The sequence below is a fragment of the Furipterus horrens genome, unplaced genomic scaffold (assembly GCF_987537825.1).
Source record: "Furipterus horrens unplaced genomic scaffold, mFurHor1.1.pri manual_scaffold_2, whole genome shotgun sequence".
NCBI classification, from domain to species: Eukaryota; Metazoa; Chordata; class Mammalia; order Chiroptera; family Furipteridae; genus Furipterus; species Furipterus horrens.
Window position 1 is genome coordinate 53897358 of NW_028327172.1, and position 26384 is coordinate 53923741.

At 42.4% G+C, this 26384-nt stretch overlaps 1 protein-coding gene across 3 annotated transcripts in view; it reads right to left on the reverse strand.

The window, feature by feature from the left end:
- FAT3 (FAT atypical cadherin 3) overlaps positions 1-26384 on the reverse strand; it is a 516537-nt gene that overhangs the window by 25799 nt on the left and 464354 nt on the right. For all 3 annotated transcript variants that reach the window (XM_090265750.1, XM_090265749.1, XM_090265748.1), the window contains 7 exons: positions 24666-24880; positions 23333-23470; positions 22259-22402; positions 19251-19448; positions 16056-16854; positions 5639-5773; positions 3656-3813 (listed from right to left, as the gene is read on the reverse strand). In XM_090265750.1, coding sequence (XP_090121876.1) covers positions 3656-3813; positions 5639-5773; positions 16056-16854; positions 19251-19448; positions 22259-22402; positions 23333-23470; positions 24666-24880 — 1787 coding nt within the window. The remainder of the gene's footprint in view (positions 1-3655; positions 3814-5638; positions 5774-16055; positions 16855-19250; positions 19449-22258; positions 22403-23332; positions 23471-24665; positions 24881-26384) is intronic.

Consider the following 26384-nt stretch of genomic DNA (forward strand, 5'->3'; position numbering starts at 1 on the left):
GAAAGTGATCTATTGACCAAAAGGAGCGTGCCTTGGGGCCAGGAGAAAATAAAGACTGGACTTAGGTCTTTGAATATTTTTCTTACACCATGAATATTTGATTTAGTTGTTCTCTAAACTTATACAACCAGAGTGAGTTTTTTGAAAACTGCTATAGATTCCCATTGAGGACACATATAAGAATCAACCAATGAATACATAAATAAGTGGATCAAGAAATCAATGTTGCTCTCTCCCACCTTTCCACTCTCTTTTTTGGCTATGGTTGATATGGTGCAGGTTTTTTATATTTTTTTTTATCTTTTAAGTATATTTTATTGGTTATGTTGTTACAGTAGTCCAAATTTTTTCCCCTTTGCTCCCCTCTTCCCAATTACCTCCTGCCCTCCAGCAATCCCACCCCTCTTAGTTCATGTCCATGGTCATGCATATAAGTTCTTTGGCTTCACCCTTTCCTATATGATTCTTAACTTCCCCCTGTCTATTTTGTACCTACCAATTATGCTTCTTAATCCCTGCACCATTTTCCCATTTCTCCCCCTTCCCCCACCCAGCTGATAACTCTCCAAATGATCCCCATACCTATGATTCTGTTCCTATTCTGGTTTGCTTAGTTAGATTTTGTTCTTGTTTTTTAGATCCAGTTGGTTATAATTGTGAGTTTGTGGTCACTTTAATGTTCATAGTTTTGATCTTCTTTTTCTTAAATAAGTCCCTTTAACATCTCATATAATAATGGCTTGGTGATGATGAACTTCTTTAGCTTTACCTTGTCTGGAAAGCACTTTATCTGCCCTTCCATCCTAAATGATAGCTTTGCTGGATAGAGTAATCTTGGTTGTAGGTCCCTGCTTTTCATCACATTGAATACTTCTTGCCAGTCTCTTCTGGCTTGCAAAGTTTCTTTTGAGAAACCAGCTGATAGACTTATAGGCACCCCTTTGTAGGTAACTCTCTGCTTTTCCCTTGCTCCTTTTAAGATTCTCTTTTTATCTTGAACCTTTGGCATTTTAATGATGATGTGTCTTGGTGTGGTCCTCTTTGGGTCTAGCTTGTTTGGGACTCTTTGTGCTTCCTGGACTTATATGTCTATTTTCTTTGCCAAATTTGGCAAGTCTTCCTTCATTATTTTTTCGAATAAGCTTTCCATTTCTTGCTCTTCCTCTTCTCCTTTTGCCGCCCCCCCCCCCCCCCGATTCACATGTTGGCACATTTAAAGTTGTTCCCGAGGTTCCTAAGCCTCTCCTCATTTTTTTTTCAATTCTTGTTTCCTCATTCTGTACTGGTTGACTGTTTTTTCCTTCTTTATGTTCCAAATCATTGAGTCGAACCGCAGTTTCTTTCCCTTCACCATTAATTTTGTGTGGATTTTCCTTCATTTCATTTAGCATAGGCTTCACTTCTTCCCTTATGTGTTTCCCATACTTAAGCATATCTGTCAAGCCTGTGAGCATCTTTATCACCAGTGTTTTGAACTCTACATCTATTAGGTTGGCTAGCTCCTCGTTGCTTAGTTCTCCCACTGGAATCTTGATCCGTTCCCTCTTTTGGGCCATACTTCTCTGTTTCCTAATCTTGACAGGCTACCGTGTTTGCTTTCCTCTGTGTCTTAGGTAGAGCTGTTGCACCTGTTGTGTTGTAAGGGGCAGAGCCTTAGGTATTTGTCAGTATGAGCGATGTGTTTCACCACATTGTGGTGCTGTATGTGGGGGGGTGGTCTGAGAGGGAACAATGCTGCTTACTCAGCACTTGCCCCTTTCTCCAGCACTTTTCCCTTCCATGTGGGACTGGCATCTCTCTAGCTATTGCCCTGGCCATTGTTCCAAGAGTGGATGGGTCTGTGGACATTCTAGGATGGTGGGGGCCCTTTAAACAAGAGGACTCTGCTGAGAGACCAGCAGTTTCTTCCCCCACCCCAGCCTCCACTGGTTTGCAGTCAGAAGTAATAAGGCTTTATTTTCCCCAGTGCTGGAACCTTGAGCTGTATGTTTTGGTCTGGTGCTGGGAGTACTCCCCAGGTGTCTATCCCTATTTTTTAAAACATATGACTGCCTTTTCTGCTGGTCTGCTACTGTTGCCGCTGCTGCCGCCACCACACTGTGTCCTCTCCACCCGGGTTCCGCACCTCCTACCTGTCTGGATGAGCATTTCTTCTTTATATCTTTGGATTTTGGACTCCCATGCAGCTTGATTTTCTGGAACTTCTGGTTGTCTCTAGTTTTGAGGTAGTTGTAGTCCTTCTTAGTTGTGGATGGAGATGCAATGTGTCTGCTTAGGCCTTCATCTTGGCCGGAAGTCAAAATCAATGAATAAAAAATTTAAAAACACTACTTTTCTCTCCAGAACTGAAATTCTCTGAGTTCAATAAGTGAGGATAGTGGAAGATTCTCCAGAAAAGTGGTCAACTTTTAAACTCCAACTCTCTGATCACCTCACTCTTGGCCACCAAGTAATACTTGGCGATACCAGAGTGGGTAAGTAAAAGTATGTGATAGGGGAAGCCACTGGCATTCAATTCTCTCCCTTTAGGATTAAAGTCTGGACACCTAAATGACTTAGATGTGACCTATCAAACAATAAAAGGACAGAAGATAGAGAGGTCCACCATGATTTCAGTTGAATCTAGTGAGAGAATCCTAGGATGAAATGTTGTCAGCCATTTCCACTTGGATGGACATTTCCTGCTGGACAGACTTAGTATATCCCTGAATGCACTTACAATGGGTTGGTATGGCAACCTGGCAAGAATAACATTAGATTAAGTGTGTCTTCCTTCTTTTTACTCCTTTTCCTCACAATATTGGAGTGCCTCATCTGTCCTACAGACACCCTGAATGTGATTTTTTGATACAACGGGTTATAGTGGCAACACTAAGAGCTGGGAGAGCCTGGGGATTAAGAGCTTGGAGTGAGAGAGATGAGAGTGCACGTCCCAACCTAGCCACTTATTAGCTGCACACTTTAGGTAAATTATTTAACCTCTTCAAGTCTCTATCTTCTGCATCAAATGGGGATGATCACATATAACAAGTCTACTATATCGCTTTTATAATAAATATCAAATGATGCATGGAAAACTTTTAGTATTATGACTGTTGCTGTTTTCATGAAGGCACCAGAAACTCTGAGCTGAATACAAATGCCAGACTTGCTCTAAAGGAAATATGGCTGCCTTCAGAGGGTTTCTGAGGTTGGAAATTGTTTTAAAAACTACTTGTGTCATGATGGGATATATGGGATCTTCTATGCCCCAGATCTCCCAGTTCAACCTGAGCAAGAACAGAAGTTGCTTTTAGAGGTCAGTGGAGATAGAAGAGTATACAGCCAATGTTTCTAAAGGGCTACCCCTGTTGTGGGATTGATTAGGAGGTACATTCTAATGAACTGTTGAGTGATTATAGCTCAAAGAAGGCTGGCCCTTGAACCCACTCTAGAGAGAGATGCCCCAATCTTCCAACAGCCAGCTTTGAAACAATGTACAAAAGGAAACGGGGTATTGGCATGTTTCCCAGTTATGCTGCTGTTCCCTTTGCCCTAAAGTCTGCTTTTGGTCTTCTGAATTTAAAAGACAAAACGATTTCAGCAGTCCCCAACCCAAGACCCAAAATACTAACATGAGAACTGACTGCAGGACAAGAGGATCCATTTTTATTACCTTCAGAATTATGCAGGGATTTGCTCTGGTGTACATTATAATCCCGTTGCTTTGCAGTGTTCGCAGACGCAGAGCTAGCTTAAAGTCCTCTTCTTTGCTATTTTCAGAAAGCCGATATTTGATGTAACTGTTTCCAGCAAAGCTGAGAGAAGTGTGCCCTGAAAAGACCATGATGAGAAGACACATATGTTTTTAACTTCCAGAAATGAGCAGGGGCACATGAAATCACCCAACAACTACCAAGCAAGTTAATTAAAGACCATGGGAAGTTAATGAGGGCATTGAGGAGAAACCATTTTTGATTAAAAACTGCTTCTCCATTTCATGTCACACTTTAATTTCAAAGTGTAAAAACATTGACTAGTCAGATGCCAAAAAATCTTAGTTGTCCAATCATAAGAGCAACTTGGTAAATTCTATAACCTGAATTTTTGTAGTGTCACTGAATTCCCAATTTCCACTTTCTAAAATTAGCTCTATTGAAGGATCCCCAATCATGCCCACCCCTATCACTGGGGCACTTAAGTAAACTTTCAATTCCATGGAAAAAAAAGGAAAGATACAGCTATTTTCAAAGAACATCCATATTCCCCACATATCCTAGTGTCAAATAGCCAAATTATGACATCTGTACTAATGCTCAAAAAGATAACAGATATAAAGGAAGTTCATGTCCTGTGCAGTTACAATTCTATCTTCTGACCATTAACTTCAAGGTTCCTCTTCCCAGAATTTTTAGTCCTACTTCACATTGCCCTCCTTTTTCACTGTCTCCAACTTTATGTTTTCACAAGCAAAGTAATGGTTGAAAAGCTGTCTTGCTGAGGTGAAAGGTGGAAAGTTTGGACATATACCAAATGGATGATAATTATGGAGACTCAAAAGTTTTCTATATAGAAAGGAGAAGGGAGATAGGAATAAAGTGACATCTGAAGTTAAGAGGCTTGGTTTTATTGTCACCCTACATGCCCACCTGCTATGTGCACGGTGTGAGTGTTGGGGTGGGGACAGCATAAAAGTCTTTTAAGTCTAAGCCTCAGATGACTTCAAAAGCAAATATGCTGGCGATCTCTTTGCTTAACAGGCAGCTCTGTTCTTGAAATCAACCATGAAAGAACAGTGTTTCTCTTTGCAAAAGCTGAATTTCTAGAACCCAATGCTTAGAAAGATGCCTTCAACATGCTAGTCATCATTTTTTAAATCTCCTCTATAATTACTATTATAATCATTACTGAAATAGTTCTTGGGTTACAAAACTGGTATCAGTGTACCTATACATACATCCTCTACCAAAAAGAGTGTTCTATTGGTACCAAAAATGAACAATACTATTTTTAAGAAGAAAAAAGTGGTAGAGACTACATAATACAAATGAAGTATTGAAATTGAGTGAAGATCAGAAACAGAGGATAATTTGAATTGAAATAACATAAATATTAATTTTCTTTCTTTCTTTAAAGACGCAGAGATGAGCACATGCAGTGTAGGGAACATGCAGTTAGTTAGACATCTCTAGAGGAGAGTCTGCTTACTTGGTGCTTTAGGCTGGGCTTACCCCAGGGAAGGTCAATTGGACTGGCTCAGCTCTCTCTCCCTTCTGATGGTCTCTGTTTTGGGGCTATGGGTTTGTGCAGCCCTCTGAACATCAAATGTCATGCCACAGATATTCCATCTCCTCTGCCTAACCAACAGCCTTCTACGTTCCATAAGTTCACATCCTTATCCACGTGACATGACAGAAAACACGTGCTGTGGTCTCCCCATTATATCAGGAGTCCACAGTCACTGCATGTGTCCTTAGCATAGGCTGCAGCTACAATAAATGCCATTTTGTTTGAGGGCAGATGTTAGCTATGGTCCAGGACAATGTTGCATGCAGACAGAAATATCTTTTGGAAGGGCTAAGGTAGTGTAATTTACTCAAGGGCAAATGCTTCAGGAATGCGAATTTAGATCCTCATCATTCCAACCCACACTTTTCACCTGAGCACTCTCCAAGCTTCCCCGGTGGACACTGGCAGAGGAATGGTCTCCTGCTGGCTTCATAACTGACACACTGCATGTCCCCTGGACACGGCTTCTCCAGGCAAGGATCGTTGGATCCTGGGCACAGTCCCCCTGTGGTAAAGGGAGAACATGCATAAGCAACACAAAGGGAATCACTCTGCACTCCAGGAAGTGCAGGAATGGTTCAAGAGCTGAACTCTACAGGCTCTGAGCTGAGGCATGAAGAGGCTGCCCAGAACCAGAAGCACCTAAACGGGCTTCACCTGGTGGGGTGCCATCAAGAATCCCCTCATTGCCAGACTTAACTAGGTTTGGTGCAAAGAGTAAATGGGGCTCCTCCTCTGAGGCTAAAATATGCTAAGTTGTGAGTGGACTAGCTTCAGCTGGAAAAAAATTCACACTACACGAGCTCTGGTATAGTATTTCTTGGAGTGCAGTTCCTACATACCAGTGGCTATTTAAATGTGTCACTTGAGTTTAGATTTTTTTCTACACCCTTCTCCTGTCCTGGAAAACTAAGAGCAGACATCAGAAGGTGTCAGCTGTTGTTCTCAGAAGGGGTGGAGGGGGGAGACTTTTCTAAAGAAAAGTATCATAAAACAAATTCTAAATTGTGAAAGCACAACTCACATTGTTTCCTAATCCCTTCTGCTACATGCTATTGTATCGATTAGCTGTAAATGTGCCCTACCAGCTATCAAAGATAGTAGAATTATCCTTGGCAAAGGAAGGCTTCCTTTCTACTTGTTCGATGTCTGCAGCATAGTGAGATGAAAGATTAATCCCCCACAAAGGAAATCCTGGAAAGCAGATTAACTGACTGAGGCAGAATGCAGGCCCCAAGGGAGTTAGTTCAGAACTGCAGCAATGGCAAATATGGGTCCGCTAAAGGAAGTGCTCTTTTCACAGGCTGAGGGCACTTCAAATGTAATTAGGCCACTTTGAAGCTGGCGAGAGTTTAATGGTAAAAGGACCATAGAAAAGGAGACATGTTAAAAACAACCCACACCTAGGTTAGCAGTGGCCTCCAGGAGTGCCTCTTCTCTGGGCACCAAGGACAAGACTGGACATCAGCAGCTTCTTTCCTCAGTGAGATCTGGCCTGTTACCATACTCTCTTCCATCCAAGCTCTTTCCTCATCACTAAGTGTAGTGTCCCATTGGACAGTGATTTCTTTGTCCAGGAAAAAGCAGAACCTCAATGCTAACTACCCATAAACATTTTAAGAACTATCATCCTACAGAGGAGCAATACGAGTAGCAGCAGCAAACTCAGAATTCATAAATCATATTTTCCACTGGTTTAGAGCTCAGCCAAAAATGATACTCTTGGCAATGGTACAGCTTCCACAGTCTTAGAAGATGAAGGGGTTTTTAACTGAAAATTTAGAATGTACAAATGGTTCTAAAAATACGTAATTGCCCTGAAATACATATTCCCATTTTTGTTCCAAGAACTCTTCATTCCTGCCACATATTTATCAATATTTATGGAACTTAAAAAAAAAAAAAAAAGCTGTTCAACCACCTTACGATCTGTTTCAAGAAGCTTTTTTGATAACCAGTTTTAAAATAGTTTTGGTGCATTCATTAAACAAATAATTTTTCAGGGCCAATGAGGTGATAGGCCTGGACAGTAAAGATGGAAGGAGATTATCCTGCTTCTTCCTCCCCAAAGGCAACAACATGCAAACACATGACCACAACACAATAAGGAAACTACTTTCTTGGAGATATGTGAGTGCAATGGAAGTACCAGAGAAAGGAAAATTGTGTTTCCTGGAAGAATGTCAGAAGTCTCACATAGGAAGACAGCATTTTAAACTTGGGCTTGAAGGATGAGATCCTTTGAGTGACGAGGAACTGTGTTTCATGGGAATGAACCAACAATCATAGTTAGTGGCTTAACTGCATTTATGTGTTTATATTTGTTCATGGTAAGTTCACAACTCTAACAGCTGGCTCTTTGCTGTCTCCATGAGTGGCTTCCTTTCAGTTTCTGACAGCCTGCACACTTCTAGGTTGCTCCTAAATGTTGACGAGTTAGTATATGCTCAAAAAATGCAAAAGGAACCCAGTGCTATCTTCTGTCACATAGAGGCAGCAGTATGCATGAATAAATAAAAAATGTATCACATTAATAGTTGTAACTCTGGATTACCTGGACATTTTCTTCCAATTAGACACAGAAACAGTCATTTAGGTATTTAAGAAACCAGTTATGTCCCGTTCCATGGACCCACCTCTTTCCACATCCTATTTTAGCTAGCCTGAGGATATCCTTTCCATAAATTTCTACATTTCTGAGACACAGCTATATCTAGTGCATTTATAACCTTTTCTGCTCTAACATGATGCCTACATTGCTAAGAAACTTTGCATTATCAAAAATCCAGTTTAAAAGCTACCATTTCAAAGGGGAAAAGAGGGATAGGTAATTTCATATCCATGACAGCAAAGATATTTTCTCTTATAGAAATTATGGTCACTTAAAAAAAAGTTATAAGTGTATATAATAAAAACTAAACACTGTATTTCAAAATAAATATACATTTGGGTACTTCTCCCTTTTATGCACTGGTTCGACCTTTTCTTTTACCATCAGTTGTGCCCCGGCAATTAGCACATGGCTTTTCTCTTGATCACCCATATCTCTTACAGTGGGTGAAATCACAAGGCCACCTAGACCCACAACTGAAGTTCAAACTGATAGCTGTTTTTCTTCTTCTTTCCTCATGTCATCACCATAGAACCCATATAATTAAATGCAGTCAATTAATGAATTATGTTAGAGACAATCCCCATTGTGAAGATTCTAGCTGGAGAATATATAAAATATATGAATACACATATTACTATATGTGCATTCTAAAATTAATAATGTTAGATATGTAATAATGTGCATTTCTATTTATTCTAGCAATTGACTCTGCTAAGTTATTTTTCTTTTTTAAAAAAAAAATTTTGTTTTTGCCTTTTTTTAAGGTAGAGGGGTCAGTTCTTGGCAAGGGATCTGTCTCTTGATGCTTTAAAAATCCTTGGGGCCTGTCCAGCCAAGATGGGAGGAGCCATAAATATTTGGCTTCCAGCTGCCGCTGTCAGTTTGCTCTGCTCACAGCTCACTCTCTTGTGGTTCAAGGATGTAGGAAGGCAGGTTAGAGTCTGGAGGTCCATTTAAATGTAAGGGCCCTCCGAGGTGGGGGTGGGTGTGAGCATGTGCCTAAAATGCAGTCTATTCTGAGTAGAGAAAGACTTCTAGTTACTGACAAACAGGTTTCCCAAAACTAAATACTCCCCACATGCAGTGTTGTACTTCTTCCCTCCCTATGGACTGTGATGAGAAATAAGGTTCTTTCTGAAGTATATATTTTCAGATCTTTGCATGCCAACCCTGAACAATGTCACTTGTTCTTCTGCCAGATGTGCCCAGGTTTGGGTACTGGAGACAGATTCCTGTGGATAATGACCATTTTTCTGGCCAAAGGCTTACATTCTCTAGCAACATAAAATCTAGTATACTTTTAATGGTTGCTGAGTGGTTAATTTGTTTTCAGAAATCATGTTTATGTCATCCCCTTTTCAGGAAGTGTGTACACTGACAACTGTTGAGTGCCTTACAGACCCTCTGTTTGGTGGCAGAAAGTGCTTCATCAGCTTTGAATAACAGTGAAGAGACAACAATGTCAGCTCCTGTTGGCTTCTGGGAGAAAGTCATCTTATTAACTACCATTAAATAATCCAGGTTTAATTAGCTTGTGCTGTGATCAGTGACAGCTTGGGGGCTGGGAGCTCCAGACCTACATGCTCTGCATATCCAGGCACCCATCAATTTGGTGCCAGGATGAGCAAGAAGGGAGAAAGGTCCCACTTTATCAAATCAACTGACACCATCCATTGTAGGTCAGGGCAGGACAGGACAGGAAGACCAGACATTTTTACAACTGTCAGAACATAACATAGGCAGAGAAAGCTCTGTGTCCCATTCCAGGGTCCTCTCTGGAAGGTGCTGCGTTGACAAGCAGCAGACATGGATTTCGGACCTGACTAGTTATTCAATTTATTTACTGTATGGCTCGGAAAAAGTCTCTGGGTCTCAATTTCTTTTTCTGAAAAGTGAGGATAATGATTCTTCACAGAGCTGTAGGAATTGAATGGGTTAATGTATGTGAAAGCAACTTGCAAAGAAAAAAGAAACTTAGGAACAAATTACTACAAGGTCCACAAACTTGGGACACTAGCCTGACTCAGCAACATGGCAGAGACCTGAAATCAAGTGTAATCTTTTTCTTGTTTTCTTTTTTTGGGTCTAATTCATGATTTGTAAATTGGTAGATATTATGACATATTATATGCATGGGAGGCACAGAATAAGACCTGGAGCTTTTTATTAACCAGTGTCACAGGCCATGTGCAGCCAAGGGAGCCCCTTTACCACCTTGTAGCTGTTCTTTTCCCACAGCCTCTCTGTGAGGAGAAATGTCTACACAATGTAGCCATCTCCAAAAGAAGGTTTTCCACCTTCTGAAGTTGGACTCAGATGGAAATGTAGGTCACTCTACAGTTAACAATGTACAATTCACTTCGGCAGAAGCTTCAGAGCTTTGGAAACTGCAGGGAGGAGAAAGGCAATCCTCTTGAGGTTTTAGAAGGTTCTTGCTAACAGAGATAATGACTCTTCTCTCTTCATCTCCCCAGCATTCCCACAGCCCCCAGGATTAACTCAATGCCTTTAGCTAACACATCAATATCTAGCTGTGATTATTATAGCTACCACTTTGAGCTGATTCAACCTCTTGATTTACGTCTCTGCCTCATTATACTGAGAATCCAATAACTAATGGCTAACGATACACCGAGAATCCAATAACTAAATGGTAAACATCTTGAATTCACATGCTTTGCCAAGATGTTATGTCTTGGCAAATGCCACAGACGTCAATAATCTTTCCTTTCAATTTCTAGCCTGCAAGAAATTTTAAAACACCTTCTCCTAAGGTCTCTTGGCTTTGAAATGGTCTCTTATGATTCTTCCAGAAGCACAGAATCATCTGTGATGGTGTTTTCTTGGCTCAGTCATATTTTTCTGGATGATTTTGCTAAAGGTTAAGTGTAGTTTCATTAAAGACAACCTCTTTGGGGCAGTTGTGTGTGAGCTCTGAGAAGCTGGGATCACCATTGTGTGGACACCTTCAAACCTCTCCCAGCACTTTGGGGCTTGTGTGCTGAAGATGAAGGACCTGCAGAGATGTTATGAATAAAAAATGGACATTTAGTTCACAGGAGAAACCTTGTGAAGATTCATAGACGATGCTGGAGGTTATTCAAAATCACTGGGATTGGACTGCGGGATCTCCTCCAAGAATAAGCATTAGCAATCCCCAGCCCATGTGCAAATTCCATCGCAGATTTTTCTCTGTATCAAGGCTGACTTGTAAGTGCCTTACTGCCTCAAAGAAGCCATCATCATTTCATTTTATTGTCCTTATTAGAAGCACATTACGATGGCTTCTTATTTGTCACAGGCTCTGTTTGTCCATCCTATCACTTTTTTTTTTCCCCAGGACTGCCCTGGCTCCTCACCATCCAGTTCAGCTGAGGTCCCTATCATCTTTCCACTGCTAGTTAATGTTCCATGAGGATGGGGACCATGTCAGTCTCACTCACCATTGTATCTCTCCAGCACCCTGACCAGGATCTGGCATAATATTCAATTCAATGCTGAATGAATGAACCAATGAAAGGGTGCCCAAATGCCTAGATATTTCTCTTCACTGCTCCTTGAAATACATCACCTGCCTGGCAAAGACCCAACAGGGCCAGCTAGATTGCCTCCAATGCCTTTCATGGACTCCTCTATTTAGGGCTGAGGATGCCTCCTTTATGTCTTCTCTGTGCCGCACCTATAACTCTTCATAGCTCCTATTTGTTTAAGGAACTTTGCTGTTTGTCTAGGAGAAGATTGTTCAAGAGCTCATAACAACTACCCTTAGATATCTGGATGGCAACTTGTAGAGGAGGAGTAAGACAGGTCAGGTTCTCTGTGGCTCTAAAGGATAGAGTTGGGTGACATTACAAAGAGGTGGACTTTGGTGTTCTGTAAGGGAGAAGTTGTCTCAGGTCCACCTTGTGAGGTAGTGAGTGACTAGCATGGTGTTCAAATGCTGGCTGAATTACTGTGCCAGGAGTAAGATAAATAAGATGTCTGTAGTAGGTGGGAGTCTGGATTAGGTGACTTTCAAGTTCTTTCTAAAAATGTGCAGACGCAGTAGGGTACAGTGGCTAAGACTGCCAGGTATAACCCTTGCTTGGCCATTTACTAGCTCTGGGACCTTGATGTTTCTGAATTTTAGTTTCCTAACTTTAGAAGAAAGTTAATGATACATACCCTTTAGAAGAAAGTTAATGATACATAATGATATTGTAAGGGTTAAATGCAACCATGTGTGGGTATGTTTAAAAAACATGGTTCAATAAATGTTAGTTGTTATGTTAGTCCCTGCCTTCATCTGTGCACTGAATTGCACTGTTTCTCACCTCCAGTCTTTTGCTCTAATGCTCCTTGGCTGGAACCCTCCCTTTCCATGTTCTGCCTAATTCTAGGCATCCTTTCAGACCTAGCTAAGGTGGCATCACCCTCAGTGATGGGCTTCAGGGCTCCTCCAATCTCCCGGAGCAAACCTTTACAACAGTGCCGTAGTCCATGGTTGAAGGCATGACTGCTGCTGTATCTCCTCTGCCTGGTACAGAGCTTCACCCAAACACTCCATTCATTGTATTTGGAGCTCTAGGTTGCATTCTGTGTTTCATATCTGGACCAGGAATTGACAATCAGGCTTCTATTTCCATCATCAGTCATAAATGTACTGGCCTTAACTCTGATGGTCTCATGGGGTGTCCATTTTTCTGGACAAACGTCTCCTTTTTGATATATTTCTGTATGAGACTTCAGAAAAGTCATTGAAAATTTTCCAAAATAGACAGTCAGCCCAGCCCCATGGATTGCCCCTGGTGCTTCGTCCACCCGTTGCCCCTGTGAGGGCTCAAGGGCATCTATCATCCCTAGTCACTTAGGTCTGAGTCAAGATTTCGCAGCCAAGTGCCCACCTTTATCAAACATTTGATGTTTACCAGGAACAGTCTCATGACATCAGAACTCTGTATCTCTTTAAATTCTTTTCAAACGTGATGCTTGATGGTGGCTGGAATTTAATGAATCTACTTGGCACTAAAATTCAAGTTTGCTCTCATTTTTTCAGAGCAACTCAGCATTTTGGTTCAAGAGGCTAATGATGTTAATTGGACCCAAAAATCTGCATGAGAAAAAGAAGTTAGGAGAGCAATAAATATTGAGGCCAAATCTGTTCGAATATTACTCTACAGTCCTTATCATCCTAATTGTTCCACCACATGGTGGGAAAGTCCTTTGAATGAATCTGCCAATCTTCCAGGGTAAACCGATACTAAGGTGTGTGTGTGTGTGTGTGTGTGTGTGTCGAGGGGGACATTTACTGAATTCAATTACATCTTGCTTCCAATAAATGAGAAGATGCCTAAAATGCCTAATGCTTTCCTTAATAGTTCCTTACTGTATTTTTATTTAAGAGGACACATTTTAAGAAGTGAGAGAGCTATTGCTATTACATGTAAAAGCTTGCCCCCTGAACCTGGAAGAAATTTTTTCTACCTTATCTTACTGTGAGAGTTCTCAAAGTTCGATTTTCTGACCACTAGCATTAGAATCACCCAGGATGCATATACAGATTCTAGACTCCATCCAGAACCTCCTGTTATAGATCACTGTGGAGCTCAGCAATGGTCATTTCTAGGAAGCCCCATGTATTCTGCAGTCTGAGAGATCCTCTGCCATCCTGAGATGGTTATTGTGAATCTGGAGATAAATCTGCCAGGAAAAACAGGGATATTTGAGTATTCCTACAGAGTACATAGCACTGGGGTTATGACTCACATAAAAAAAATGGAAGTCCCTGTTCTTAAGATGCAGATAATGAAATAGGGGCCCTATATTACCTTTACTGAACCAGCATGCCACTCTTACCAGCTGTACGGCCTTGGGCAAGGCACAGAACTATCACATTCATAAAATGGAACTTATATATTACCTGCTGAGACAAGATTGGGCCAGATGGCCTTTTGGGGTCCTTTCACCATTAAAACCCGGTGTTTTATTTTATAGTTCTATTATAAGAGTGACTTGAAGGTGAGAAGAAGCTCGGAGGTGACCCTAGTCTGCACAGAGCTCCCATTGAGGAAATGTTTGCTTTTTAAACCAAGGCCTCCTTGTGGGGTGTCAGGGTGCTGAATCACAAAACAATCTAGTATTTTGCACTTACTGGGAGTAGAAAAATTTAGGGGGACTAGAGAACAGGTGTCGTGGGCAAGGAGACCACCTTGACACTTACTGAATTTAAAACATTAGTGTCTCATGTAAAATGCAGAGCAATCCGCCCTCTCGCCAATGAAAGTCAACTGCTCTAAATCCCTCCTTTAAAGAAATTCTGCCACATCTGCCTTCATCCTGTCTCTTCTTGATGAACTAATACTCATTCCTCAAGGCCTAGCACCTAGGTGATCTCTGCTATATAAATGTCACAGAAAGCTTTCCTATGCCTACAATTGGGACTTTATCCTTTCTACTCCTAGCATTTATTATAACATTTTTATTGCCAACCGATACTTGCAAACTGACCTCACAATAGCCAACTCCTGAGGGCAGGGACTCTGCTTTTTTTTCCCTTTCACTTTGAACATTCAGTGCCTGAGACATTGCTGCTTCCACAGATTTTTGCTGAATGAAACAAGTTTTCAGAGCGACAGGATTAATTAGCTAGTTTAATTTCTCCTGAAGAGTCGGCCCTGTCCCAGGGTGAATGCTTTTTCAACCTTGCCATGAATCACTGCACCAAGGCCTTAGCAGAGCTTTGGCATATAAATCAGTTTGCCTACAGAAGAAATCTAGGTAAGGCCAGGACAGCTGGCATTCATAAATCCTGCATGTTGGTGGCATCTGCCAGAAAAGCATTGCACCTAGTGTACATGTTTTGAGTTATTTTGGAACTAATTTACATATTCAACAGGTCAGACATCACTGCATGTACCTGATGAAAACATAAACAGAATTCACTGGGTACTGCAGAGTAAGTGGCTGGAACTCTTCTGGGTTGCTTGGAGGCTGTCAAAATGTCTCTTAAAGGGAGCTATGATCTCCGATCTCCAGTATTTCTCTGATGTTTATTTTTCAAACTGCAACCAAGAGTTTCCTACAGGGGAAGAGGCTAGGGGCCCTGCCTATCCCAAATTTCCTAAGGGGATATTTAACAAATGGCCTTTTTTCTGGCTACAGTCCCTTTGGGCCAAGTTCACACTGGCTAGAAAGACTATGGCTACAATTTTCTTAGAAGAGGGCAGTGAATTTATGCTCCATGTGTCAGAGAGAGGAAAAGAGGGAGGGAGCAATGCTTCTCGTTGACCATTGTGGGCATATGACTATGTGCAGTTATGGCCTCTGGCCAGGAAAGGTCAACATTCAGTGGCTCTAGTTAACATCAACAAACACAAAGCATTCCATCTCTGCTGCTCTGAAGGCTGAATCCATCCCCTGATTGTGTTCCCGGACATCTGGTCCTTGTTTTTCACTGAAGCAAATCTAACTGACTTGACCTCTGCAATAGCTTCCTAACTTGTTTCCCTGCCTCTGGCCGGGCCCAGTCTAATCCACCCCCTTCTGCAGCCAGCATGCTCGTTGTGAAAGATGGTGCTGATCCTGTCACTTCTTCACTTCAACTCAGCCAATGGTTCCCAGTGCCCTGGGATCATTTCTAAAATCTTCATCCTGGCAAACCTTTGTGTGGTCCCGGGCTTGCTTACAAGTCTCATTTGTCATCACTTCTGGCTGCTTCCAGTGACAGGAAATCTCTCTCAATCCCCTCAGTGCAGGTTGCTCTCTTGCCCTTAAGCCTTCCTCATACCAGGTACCCGTCCACCTGGAATGCTCTCCTTCCTCTATCTGTCTTCACATGTTTAATTCCTACTTATGCTTTATCTCATCCTAGAGATACTCCCTTTAGGGAACCTTCCCTCTGGATTGGGTTCTCTCGAAGGACTTTGTACTTGCCCTAACTACTTATTCCATGTGCTCAAGCTAGTCTGTTTGTTCGTCTGTGCTGCTCATAAGCTGTATGAACCATGGGAGTAGGGGCTGAGCTTGTCTTGCTACCTCCACAGCCCCAGAATTTCTCATGGTTGCTAGACGCATAGTAGGTAGTCAGTAAATACTTTGTTGAGTGAGTGGACAAATGCACGCTTACCAGGAATGACAACCCAGTCTACTCAAATCTCAGGAGGTGAGGTGGGAGGGCTCTCGAAACCACACTCACCGTTACAGGTGCAGCGCACATTCCTGTAGAAGCGTGGACACACAAAGCTGATGCGAGCTGTGCTGTAGGTCATGAGCGCATGGGAATCCAGTGACAGACCCTGCTCACAATGCTGCTCCTGGCAGTCCAGCCCTGAGCAGTTCTTCTCCAGGATGGCTGAGATGTGCATGACATTCTCCAGATGTCTCCTGGCATTGGACAGCTTCTGGATCAGGTAGGCTGGCTTGTAGAACTCATTGCTATGCATCTCCACTGCAAACAGCATGTCCAGCTGGTTGGTGCCCGCCACGGGCTGGATGCTGATGATGTGCAGGGTGTCCTGCTTCTGGGTGAGGACTGCATTCCGCAGGGTACGCCGGAACCCATGCATGTGCAGCCCCACAAAGTCCTCAGGGGACACATTCTCAAAGCGGATGGTGACGGTGTTCTGCAGCATCTCGTGCACCAGCTGCTCCACGTGCACGACCACATCGATGGGTACCTGGAAGCGACCGTCACTCACTGACACATTGAGGACATACTTGCCACTGTCCAGGCCTCCCAGGGCAATGATTTTCCCATCATGACTGTTCACTTTGAACAAGCTCTTCTGCTCTGATTTCAGGGCAAACGTAAGCATGTCATACATGTCTTGATCTGTGGCATGGATCTTCCCAATGACTCCACCAGGGAAGTCGTCCTCCATGGTGACAATGAAAATTTCCAGAGGGATGGCTGTGGGCTTGTGGGTACTTTCCTCAATGACACGCACATGGATGTAGGAGTGAGAAACTTGCTGGGGTTTGCCAGAATCTTTTGCCTAAAAAAACCAAGAGGGAGAAAGGCAGGAACTAAAACAAAAAATCATAATCATTATAAAAACAGCAAAACTCAGAAGACGTCTGTTCCTTTAACCACATTTGCTTCTTCCTCCATCCATTGCCTCTAGTCTGAAAAATGCTGAAGATGTGCATTTAAGTAATAGGAGTGATTTATCACCTTCAGTCTCCATATGTATACTTCATTATAGACAATAACATGTATCAACACAATAAAGCCAGTGGGGGTGAGCAGTGGAGGAGGCTAGGGGATGTTATGAGATCCAACCTGCCTATAACAGGCTAGCCTTGTTTTAATTTTTCGCAGAACTGGCATTCTCTCTTGGACAAAAAATTTTTCTTTTAATTTTTATTTATTGCTTTTAGAGAGAGTTGGGGGAGTAAAGAGAGAGAGAGAAACATTGATTTGCTCTTCCACTTATTTATGGATCTTGGTTGATTCTTGTATGGGTCCTGACCAGGGATCAAGCCCACAACCTTGGTGTATCGGGAGAATGCTTTAACCACATGAGCTGCCCAGCCAGGGTGGCAGAAAAATTTTTATTCTTTTTGGAGTCTTTCCTTTTGATTGGACCAGATGGCACCTTTCTGCACACTTAAGAAACAACATTAAGTGGCAATTATACAAAATTAAGGTTCAGAATTTAAAAAATGGTATAGTGAAGGAAAAATAGGTAGCCTAATAGGACCTTTGTCTTTCTTTATATCAGAACTGATGGAACAACCACTCTGACAACAGACCTTTACTGAGCACCTGCCACATGTAACATGAACATGATTGGTGCTGTAGGGCTTCAGGGAAGGGCCGGCTTCACAAGCTGGGCCCTGGGGCAGGTGTCTGAGGATGCTGGGCCAAAGTGGACCTCAGGAGGTGTGTACTTATATGTGGGAGGCTGACTAGAAGCATGGGTTTGGGCATCCCACAGACTTGATTTCCAATCTTGGTCCTGCCACTCACTACATGTCTGGCTTTGAGTAAGTTACTTATCCTTTTGGACCTTCAATTCTTGTATCTTTAATATGAGTAAAATAGTATTTAATTCACAGGATTCTTGTATTGTTAGGATTAAAACACACTGTAATTGCAAAGTGCTTAGCACAGGCCTGACCCATAGAAGTACTTAGTGTATGAAAGTTAATGTGATTATTGTTATTTTTATAATTGCCCTCACCAAATGCTTTATTTGATGGTCAGTGTGAACCAAAGATGCTGACATGGAAAATTCATATAGAAAAGAATATGTTTAGCAAATTAGGTTGAACTTGAAGTCAAACTATGGAGGGCCTTAAAGAATAGTGGTGAGCTTGGACTTTATAAGCTAGAGGTTGCCCACTCAAAAATCAGAGTCCAGAAGGATGACAGAAAGTCATGAAGCAGCTGGGTGTAAGGGGACAGACTAGTAGGCATGTGGCCTGAGAAGAGCTGGAGGGTCATGTCTGCCTAAAGACCCTGAAATTCAGATTCTGAAAGAGTCTGGGTCAGAATTTAGCCTGACCCAGTTGCCTGGGTGGCAACTGAAGCATTCACTGACATGCTTAGAACCAAAAGTCACTAATTTGTAAGGTTTCATGGAGCACAGAAGATTTAATTCATCAAAGAAATAATGTGCACAATTAAATGCTATACAGAATAAAAATTATTATGGTTATTATTATCACCATTAATAATGACTTCAGGTTTCCCTCTGTGGCAATTGTGCATTAAAAAGTCAGTTTCGGTGATGGGACCCAAATCTTGGTACTGGCAAAATTCATAGATAGGAACTTTTTGGTGCTCTCTCATTTCTTGCTCCTATCTACACCCTTTCAATACCTGCCACTTCTGCCTCTTTGTCCCATTTCCCTGTACACAGGCCAATGACCTTGATGGAGTGGGAATGTTGGGAGGCCATTGCCATCTGGGTGCTTGGACCTCTCCCGTCTCATTGAAGAAGCTTACCAAGCAGAAGTCTCTTCAAAAGCAGAGGCCATGACTTGGCTCAATCACATTAGGACCAAGACTGAGAGCTTCTTCAAGCTGGCTGATATGGCAAATACTACTCAGCACAAAGCAGCAAGCCTTGACCATTAGTTGTCTTTGGGGGTCAATTAAAACCCCAGGAATTTATGGAATGCAGATTTAGGCCCTGGGACTGTCTGCCTGGCACATCCTACAGGAATGACCCCCCGGAACTACAATGCTTCCTTTCCTTCCCATTCAATTTCACACACAGAGGCCATGTTTATTGGTGTGAAATTGAATTTGAGATTAAAAGGGGAACATTCCTGCATGATAATGAATTATGTTGACTTACTCAGCAAAGAGAAACCAAGCAATGGCTACAGAAACAAGTCTGGGAGAAAGCCAGCCTGATGTGGACAGAGAACGAGGCCATACCTGGATACAGAGCACGTATTCTGGAGAATCTGTGTGCCGGAAGACCACAGCTGACCGCAAGATCCCATACTGATCCAACACGAACTCCTCCTCCTCATTTCCCGACAAAATAGAGAATGAGAAGGGAGGCCCATTGTGAAAGGAATCTCTGTCAGTCACCACCAGCTGCAAAATGCTGGTGCCTACTGGCTTATTTTCCTGAATAAAAGGTATATTAAAAAGGAAGATAAAATTACACCTCTCTTCACATTTTTAGAAACCCCATCATTACTGGCTATAGTGCTGTGATAGAGAACAGAGCTTCAGAGGAAGGGATTCCCTATGATATTTTGTCTTCTGAAAATATGCTGGCATCTGTAAGTGTCATGCTTCCCATCCTTGGCTGTCTCCCCACAACTGCCCCATGAGACAATGAGCTGCAGGTGGGAGCACAGGACTTCGGCATGAATGGGTTTATAGATTCCAAAGGTGGTGTTGCTAAGCCTTGTCCTTGGATAGACTAGAAACACACTCAGTTTACCTGCAGCTCTGGAAATTATGGTGTTCACTGGCACTGGTGATTATATCAAAAATCCTCTCGGGCCAAGAAAACATCAACCTTTTGGGATGGGAAGGCACTTCCTCACATTTGTCATAACATGATTATGCTGAAGCCCAACACTGTGACACAATGTCACAACATTGGACTTTGGGAGAGGACATCCTGGCAACTCCCCAGTAAATATACAAAGGCATGTGCCAGGTGGAAAATGGGCTCTATACCCCAGCCCTAAGAACACAGTTTTGCCATGTTTCTGGAGGAAAGGGAAGGAGGATAGAATGAAGTTGAGAATGAAGAGAAGGAAATCCTAACTTCATCAGAATTTTTGAAAGCCCTGATGTTATTATGTGAGCATTATTTTTGCAGAACCTCTCTGCCTTTCCCCCCAAATAGAAACATATTCTTTCTTGGCTCAAAGGTTATCCTCACTTTGAAAAGGCCAAATTAAATTCCTTTGTAGCTCAGGCATTGGGTCCCTTGCCTCACTCTGTTTAGATTTCAGCATTACCTCAGCCTGGGCCAAAAGTCAGTTTCATTAGTTCAGGCCTTCTGATGACATCGATTTAGGATTAAATGGGTTTGGGTCACAGAGATGAAGACAATGATACACTGATGTTTGGCGGGGCGTCAGGCATGGGGCAACCCACTTTAGTTTTATGTGCTGAATTAGTCTTATAAAAACCATGTGTTGGAATAAGAAAATTAGTTTTGGTTGAAAAAAGGGAGAAATACTTTTTGAAGGAGAAAGAGAGAAGGCCCTCAAAGACCCTTTATTTTGCTCCTTCTCTCTAGCCTCCTTTTGGTCATTGGGAACTAGACATGGTTTCCCTCAGGAATCAGTCATGGAACTGTCTCGCCCAGTGTGGATTTACTATTTCACACTGACAGCATACTCAGCACCACACAAAATAGAAGAGTCATTGATTTGTTTGCTCAGTCTATAAAGGCCATTTCCTCCATAGACGCGGGGGTGTGAGGAGGAGAGGGAATGTGTGCCTTTGGGGTCACCAGCTGAGAAAGAAGGGTGAAATATAACACAGAAAGGCCCTGGGGCTGCAGATATGAGCCATGGTCACTGCTCATGGGCAGAGGTCCTTGGTTCTCTCACTGCTGACTTCCTGTTGTGCATGTGAAAGCAGTCTGTCAGGCTGATGGATGTGTGTCATTGAACTGAATGTTGAGTAGGCAAAGCCCACTTTGTTTGGGGATGAGCACACAGAGGCAGAGAGAGGCAGCTGCAGTGGCAATAGTCACGGAGAAGAGTAGTCTGATAGGAGGAGGGATGGAGGGAGGTGTAGATCCTGCGTGAAGCTATATGGGAGCAGGAGAGAGATAAGAATGCACAGCTTCTGGAAAAAGCATCAGAGAAGAGAGGAAAGTCAAATACCACTAGGTGAAGGAATTTGGTTTTGCTGACAGGGGTGGGAATGAAGCTGAGAGCTGGTTGCTTTGTACTGCCTCTCAGCCTGATTCCTGGATGGCTCAGTGAAACAGGGGGGAGCTGGCTATGGAAGGCCAGACTCAAAATCTTGAATATTATCCCAAATGGGCCACTCAAGACCTGGTTCACTCTCATCTTCTGCCCACAAAGCACTGGATTCTGTGTGTGATTAGGTGATTCTGAGGCCAAACTGGATCAGGCAAGTTGATTCTCTAGGACATCCGTGCCCCCCGCCTCCCGCCACCCTAAGACATGTGTATCAATCCCTGTCTCCTCTAAGTCCTCCACACCGATAGTATTCCTGGACTGGATTTCCTTCTCCTGAAGTTGCGTTTTCAGCTTCCAGAAATACTGGGGAGTGGAGGTAGCTCAGTGCCTAGAGCTCAGGAAATATCTTTTGAGTAAGAAAAACATAGATGGGAAAGAGAGTCATTCTGATTGCAGAATACAAGCAGTAAGTCCCTCTGCAGTCTAATTTTTAAGAGCTAGTGGATTTAAAGTGTTAAACAAATTGCTTATAGAAGAGTGACTGGAGTGAGTAGCGGCTCTAGTCTGATGCCCAGTCTTCCTTTGGCTGATAACAGTTCGCATCAATCTCCCTCCCACACCAGAATAGCACAAAGTGGCTAAAGGCAGCCTTCATTGTGGAAAGAAAATAGGTTTTGCTGAAGACAAACCTGAGTTCTAATCTTAACTCTACCACTTAGCTGCTTGATCTTGGGTGACCTACTTAACTTATCAGATCCATCGCCCCTTCGCTGTAAAGTGGCGGTTAACTCACCATCCCACTTCATGGGGCTGTGGTGGTGACAGATAGAATATGGAAAGAACCTGACACTTGAAATAATTCCACTGGCGATAGCACTTATTAACATTTATTAATCAGCTGCAGTAGAAGAATCAGCTCTTTTTATACCAGCCCTATATCTGGTTGAGTTGATATTAGGTAAAAACAATAATAAACAATGATGAGTAAATCACAGCAGAGAAAGGGAGATAAGTGCCTGACAGGCAAGATTTGCTCACCTGAATCACAGTGGTATAGTTAGCAGGTGTAAAGACTGGGCTGTTGTCATTCACATCAGAAATGTCAATGTTGACCGTAGCAGTTGATGACATCACAGGAATGCCACTGTCTACTGCCTGGACCAGCAGGGAGTATCCAGACACCTGACAAAGCACGAAGGGCTGAGGGTGAAGAAGTGCAGCACCCCCTTCCTTCTGTACACACTCAGAAGCGCTGCAGGCTCTGCTCTGCTTTGTTGAAGTTCAGCTACCTTCACTTTGATTCTAAACCAGAGTTTCTCAACCTTGGCACCATTGACATTTGGAGCCAGGTAATTTTTTGTTGTTGGGGGCTGACCTATGCATTATAGAGTGCTTAGGAGCACCCCTGGTCTCTACTAGAAGCCAATACTACCTCCTGCCAATCTGACAACTGAAAATGCCTTCAAACATATGGGGGACAAAACCATCCCTGGTTAGCACCACAGCTTATGACCTTTGTTCAGACATAACTGTTGTCAACACTGATCTATCTTACCAGTTTTGTTACTTTGGGAATTATGACTATATCATCCAGTGAGGTCTTTCTGCTTTTTAGCATTGCTACTATAACAACTTTTTTTCATATTTTATTTTTCTTTGAAGACACTTTTTATTTTTGGCCAAAAAAGATAATGTTTATTAACTTAATTTAACCTTGACAGAGGAATTTTATGAACCATTCTTTTTGACCTGGATACCTTTAGATGATCGTTTTGTACCTGCTCATGAAACCAGGACCACAGGATCCCAGTGCTCAAGATGCTTTTCTGTCTCCTTGCTCTAGGAAGGACCAAAATTCAGACCATCTGGAAACACACATATTTGCCTTTTCTTTAAAACATACATAAGAAATTGCTAGCATCTATTGGCAGAAAATTCTTTCCAAGGTCTAACCCAAATCATTGTGCTGCATTTTAGCCCATTCCAGTTTACTCATAGTATTTAGAATGTAGAATCTCCCTACTTCTACTCATTGAGGCTGTGCCTGATTCCAGCAAAGGGATAGGTGTGGATGGGAGTGGTTGGAAAGGGACCTGGCCTAAACTAGCTTACCCGTTCCCGGTCCAATTTCTTCTTAACCTTCACAAGTCCCAAGACAGGGTCCACAGCAAATTCATTGTCCCGATCTCCACTCACAATGGAAAAATAAATCTGTCTGTTGGGCTGGCTATCTGGATCTTCTGCTATCAGCTTCATGGGATGCAAGAGAAAGAAAGAAAAGACATGACAAGAGAAGAGGTTTATTTTTAGGGTTCCAGGTGTTTACAAATGGGCACTGCCCTGACACTTTTCTTAGGTGCTACATTCAGCAATGACAATGATCATGACCACAGTGGGAGAGATGATGGGATTGGCTCAAGAAGGAAACCACCATTGCCAGAACTGCCATTTTGTTCTGTTAATTTTTACCTGCCTGCAGCCTGATTCTTGTTAGGCCTGATTTTCCTCAGGTCCTGAGCTAATAAGGATAGAGATAAAGCTAACTGATAGGGATACTCTTGTGATTCTCTTCCAGTTCTGCAAAACTATGGTGTCTGTCACTGAGCTGGGTATTCTCTCAAGCTGTGCATTTCTATATTATAGAAGCCCAAGAAAATCTCCTTTCCCACATACCTGGACAACACACTTCCCACTGTCTGCTGCTCATGTTGGTGATGCTGGAGTTTATATGTGTGGAGATAGTTTCATAATGTCTGAGAAGGAGAAAGGACCTGGGAAGTCCACCTCTGGTGTGTAAAGAATGCACACGTATAATCTGGTGCTGAGGTAGGCAGAGATGTGGATGAATGGAAGGGACCTGTCCAACCCAGGGATGATGAGGATGGTGAGGATGGGATTCATTGTTTCCAAGATGCAATGTGTAGGTCCAAGAGAGCCTATGCTCTCCTAACACATCATTTGCTCTTACTGGTATTAGAAAAAATCCTTCTGGAAAGAGCTCCCCTAAGAGTGCTCAACTCATCTTAAACTTGCTCCCATTTGTAGCTGTGTTGGTGTGTGTGTGTGCGTGTGTGTGTGTGTACATGTAGGGGGCTGGAAGGGATTTTATTGTATCCTTAGCTACCAAATAACTTACCATCTAAGGTTACAAGCTAGTAGGAGCCACGATTACAAATTCATTTCATGATATGTTTTGTTTTCTCAGAAAATATACATTCCTGGGTAGACAGTGATTATCAGTTACTTGTACCTTGATATAAATGCATTTCTCAGACCCTTTCTAATAGACAAATTGGAGAAGGAGCAGTGGAAAGACTAGTGCCTGAGAAGAGCTGTTGGGGACAAAAAGAGACTGAAAGAAAAAAGTATAAAGAGAATCCAAGGCAGACTTTTCTCACTTTTTTACTGTGTTGAGGATTATCCGTCCCAGACATCTGGCACCTACCAAAATGACGGAGTCCCCAACCAAAGCATCTTCACTTATGACAGCGCTGTAGATGTCTTGGCTGAATTTGGGAGGATTGTCATTCACATCTGTGAGGTTGATGTTGACAGTGGCCACAGCACTGAGAGCTGGGGTGCCCCCATCTTTAGCTTCCACCACCAGGTAAAACTTTTTGCATAATTCATAGTCCAGGATTTCAGAGACTGATATACCTCCTTTGAAGAAAAATGGGGAGAGTTAGATTTGATTAGGAAAAAACATTGGTCAGCAGTTCCATAATCATGGAAATATAGCATTATATCCAGCCAATAATATTAGACAGTCAGGAATTTATTTAATGCCCTGCTGAAAGCATCCAGAGTCTGATTAATGCTGCCAGTTAAAATATAGCTACCCATCTAACACAACACTGAAGAAAATAAGTGTTTGCATGTTTCGGTAATGGTTCCTGAACTTCTCTCAAGCAACCTGCAAGTCTCTGGCATTACTCACCCTCATGCTACTAGGGGCAGGAACAACATCCCTGATAGGTATATCTCGATGATTCTTCAGGTAGACTCAGACTTGACTGAGAATGAGCTGAGATGTGTGGGTGCGAGTGTAAGACCCCAGCCCTGGTCAGCAAATAAATCCTTTCAGATAGCTGAAATCTCATAAAAAAATCTCCTATGTTTCTGGTGGTCAGCTTTCTGTGCTTATCTAAAACTATTATGACACAAAAAAGGCAAAGATCTCAGACAGGTGAAGGTATAGTGACGAAATGGAAGAGAAAATACCTGAAAATCAATGGCCAAATAGCAAGTGTGAGTTCAGTGTCCACAACTACAGAACAGACATAATCCCCATGTCACAGATGTATTTAAATTAAGCAAATTGAACAAGTGAAAGCAGCTAGCTGGGTGCCACCCCTAGGAGAAGTTCCATGAGAGCTATTCCCCTCCCATCCTAGCCCTTTCTGGTGAAGTAACCCAATTCTTCTTTCATCCTGCAATTGGTAACTGGTCCCTGAAAAAGTCAGTAGGACCTAGGTGAGCATGTCACATCCATTCACAGTAGAAAGAGCTAAGGCTGCCCTTCTACTTAAGGTGAGAAACAGAAGTCACATCTATAACAAGAGTCTTTTTCTCCCTATAATTTAGTTTTCTTAGCAATTGTCACCCGTAGCAGTTTACGTTGCACCCCAGTCTTATTATTCAGTGCCAGATTTAAACAGTACTTAACCATTTCCCCATGGTGTTCATATACAATGGCCATCATAAGACAGGCTAAGGCATATGTAAATGAGGAAAACTTCCATACATTTTAAGTTGAAGTAATAACCTTAATAAACAGAGTTATTGCTGGGAGAAGCTGCTAATGTAATTCCTCCATCAATATTTCTATCTCCCTATACTTAGGGGCAGGGACTATATCTCCTTCATTTTTTCTGGACCCTCCGCAGTATAGCAGTATAATTTAGATGTTAAGCATGTTAGCCAAAGTCAGCAAGATCTGAGTTCAAATCCTTGATCCTCTACTTACAGTGGACATTGGGGAAATTATTTAACCTCTCTGAAGCTCTCTTTTCTCATGTGGGAAATGTGAAAAATAACTAATGATTTAATAGGAACATGGTGCATTTGCTGTGTTAAATGAGCATTGCTAACTATGCTAATTATGCTAGTTTCTTGTTTGTATTTACTGGACTATCCAAATGGACATCCTTTGCCACCTTGCTCA